This window comes from Glycine max, chromosome 8 (genome assembly GCF_000004515.6).
Source record: "Glycine max cultivar Williams 82 chromosome 8, Glycine_max_v4.0, whole genome shotgun sequence".
NCBI classification, from domain to species: Eukaryota; Viridiplantae; Streptophyta; class Magnoliopsida; order Fabales; family Fabaceae; genus Glycine; species Glycine max.
Window position 1 is genome coordinate 293,262 of NC_038244.2, and position 710 is coordinate 293,971.

The following is a 710-nucleotide window of genomic DNA, read 5'->3' on the forward strand; positions in this document are numbered from 1 at the left end:
AAGAAAGAAAGAAAGTATACAAGTGTGGGAATTAACAAGCATGGAAATACAAGGCGTGAGGAAGTTGGCGATGATGGTGATGGTTATGGTTATGGTTATGGTGATGATGGGTAGAGGATTCTTTCTGAATTCTCCATCGGAGATGAAGAAAATCATCAACTGAACATGGAAGCTTAAGAGGACCCTCGGTGTGGTAGCCGTAAACCTCATAAGCCTTATCCAAAAGGTGCTTGAAGAGAGGGTGACAAAGATACGAAATTGGGATCACAAATCTTTGAGACCCAACTCCACCAGCTTCTTCTGTCTCTTCTTCCACTTGAACAGCGAGCCAACCCTTCTTCACCTTCATCTTCTTTCTTGCCTACTGAGAGATAGAGCAAAGCAAAGGAACCGTATTATTATAGCTGCTGAGTCACAATGGTAGGTAATGTGGTTTCTTTCTTTTATATAGAAAAGATATATATATATATATTAAATGGGGTTATAAATTTGTAATAAAAATAAATAAAAGGGATAATAACTTGTTGTTGTGTGTGTTGTGTACGTGATTCGGAATCAAAATAGTGGGGAAGGCAAGGGACAGTGCCGTCCCATTCCGTAACTGTAGGGACTACTCATGAAATGGAAACCTAGCTAATTAATTAAAACCCATTTCAACTTACCTTTGTGTTAATTTGCCTAATTAACACATTTTAGGGTATTTCTTTATA

At 38.0% G+C, this 710-nt stretch overlaps 1 protein-coding gene across 1 annotated transcript; it reads right to left on the minus strand.

Annotated features, from left to right (window-relative positions):
• Positions 1-361, minus strand: LOC100797889 (auxin-responsive protein SAUR32). The gene has a single exon (XM_003532100.3). It carries the CDS (start codon positions 347-349, stop codon positions 32-34), a length of 318 nt encoding a protein of 105 aa, XP_003532148.1. The 5' UTR covers positions 350-361; the 3' UTR covers positions 1-31.
• Positions 362-710: the final 349 nt, after the last annotated feature.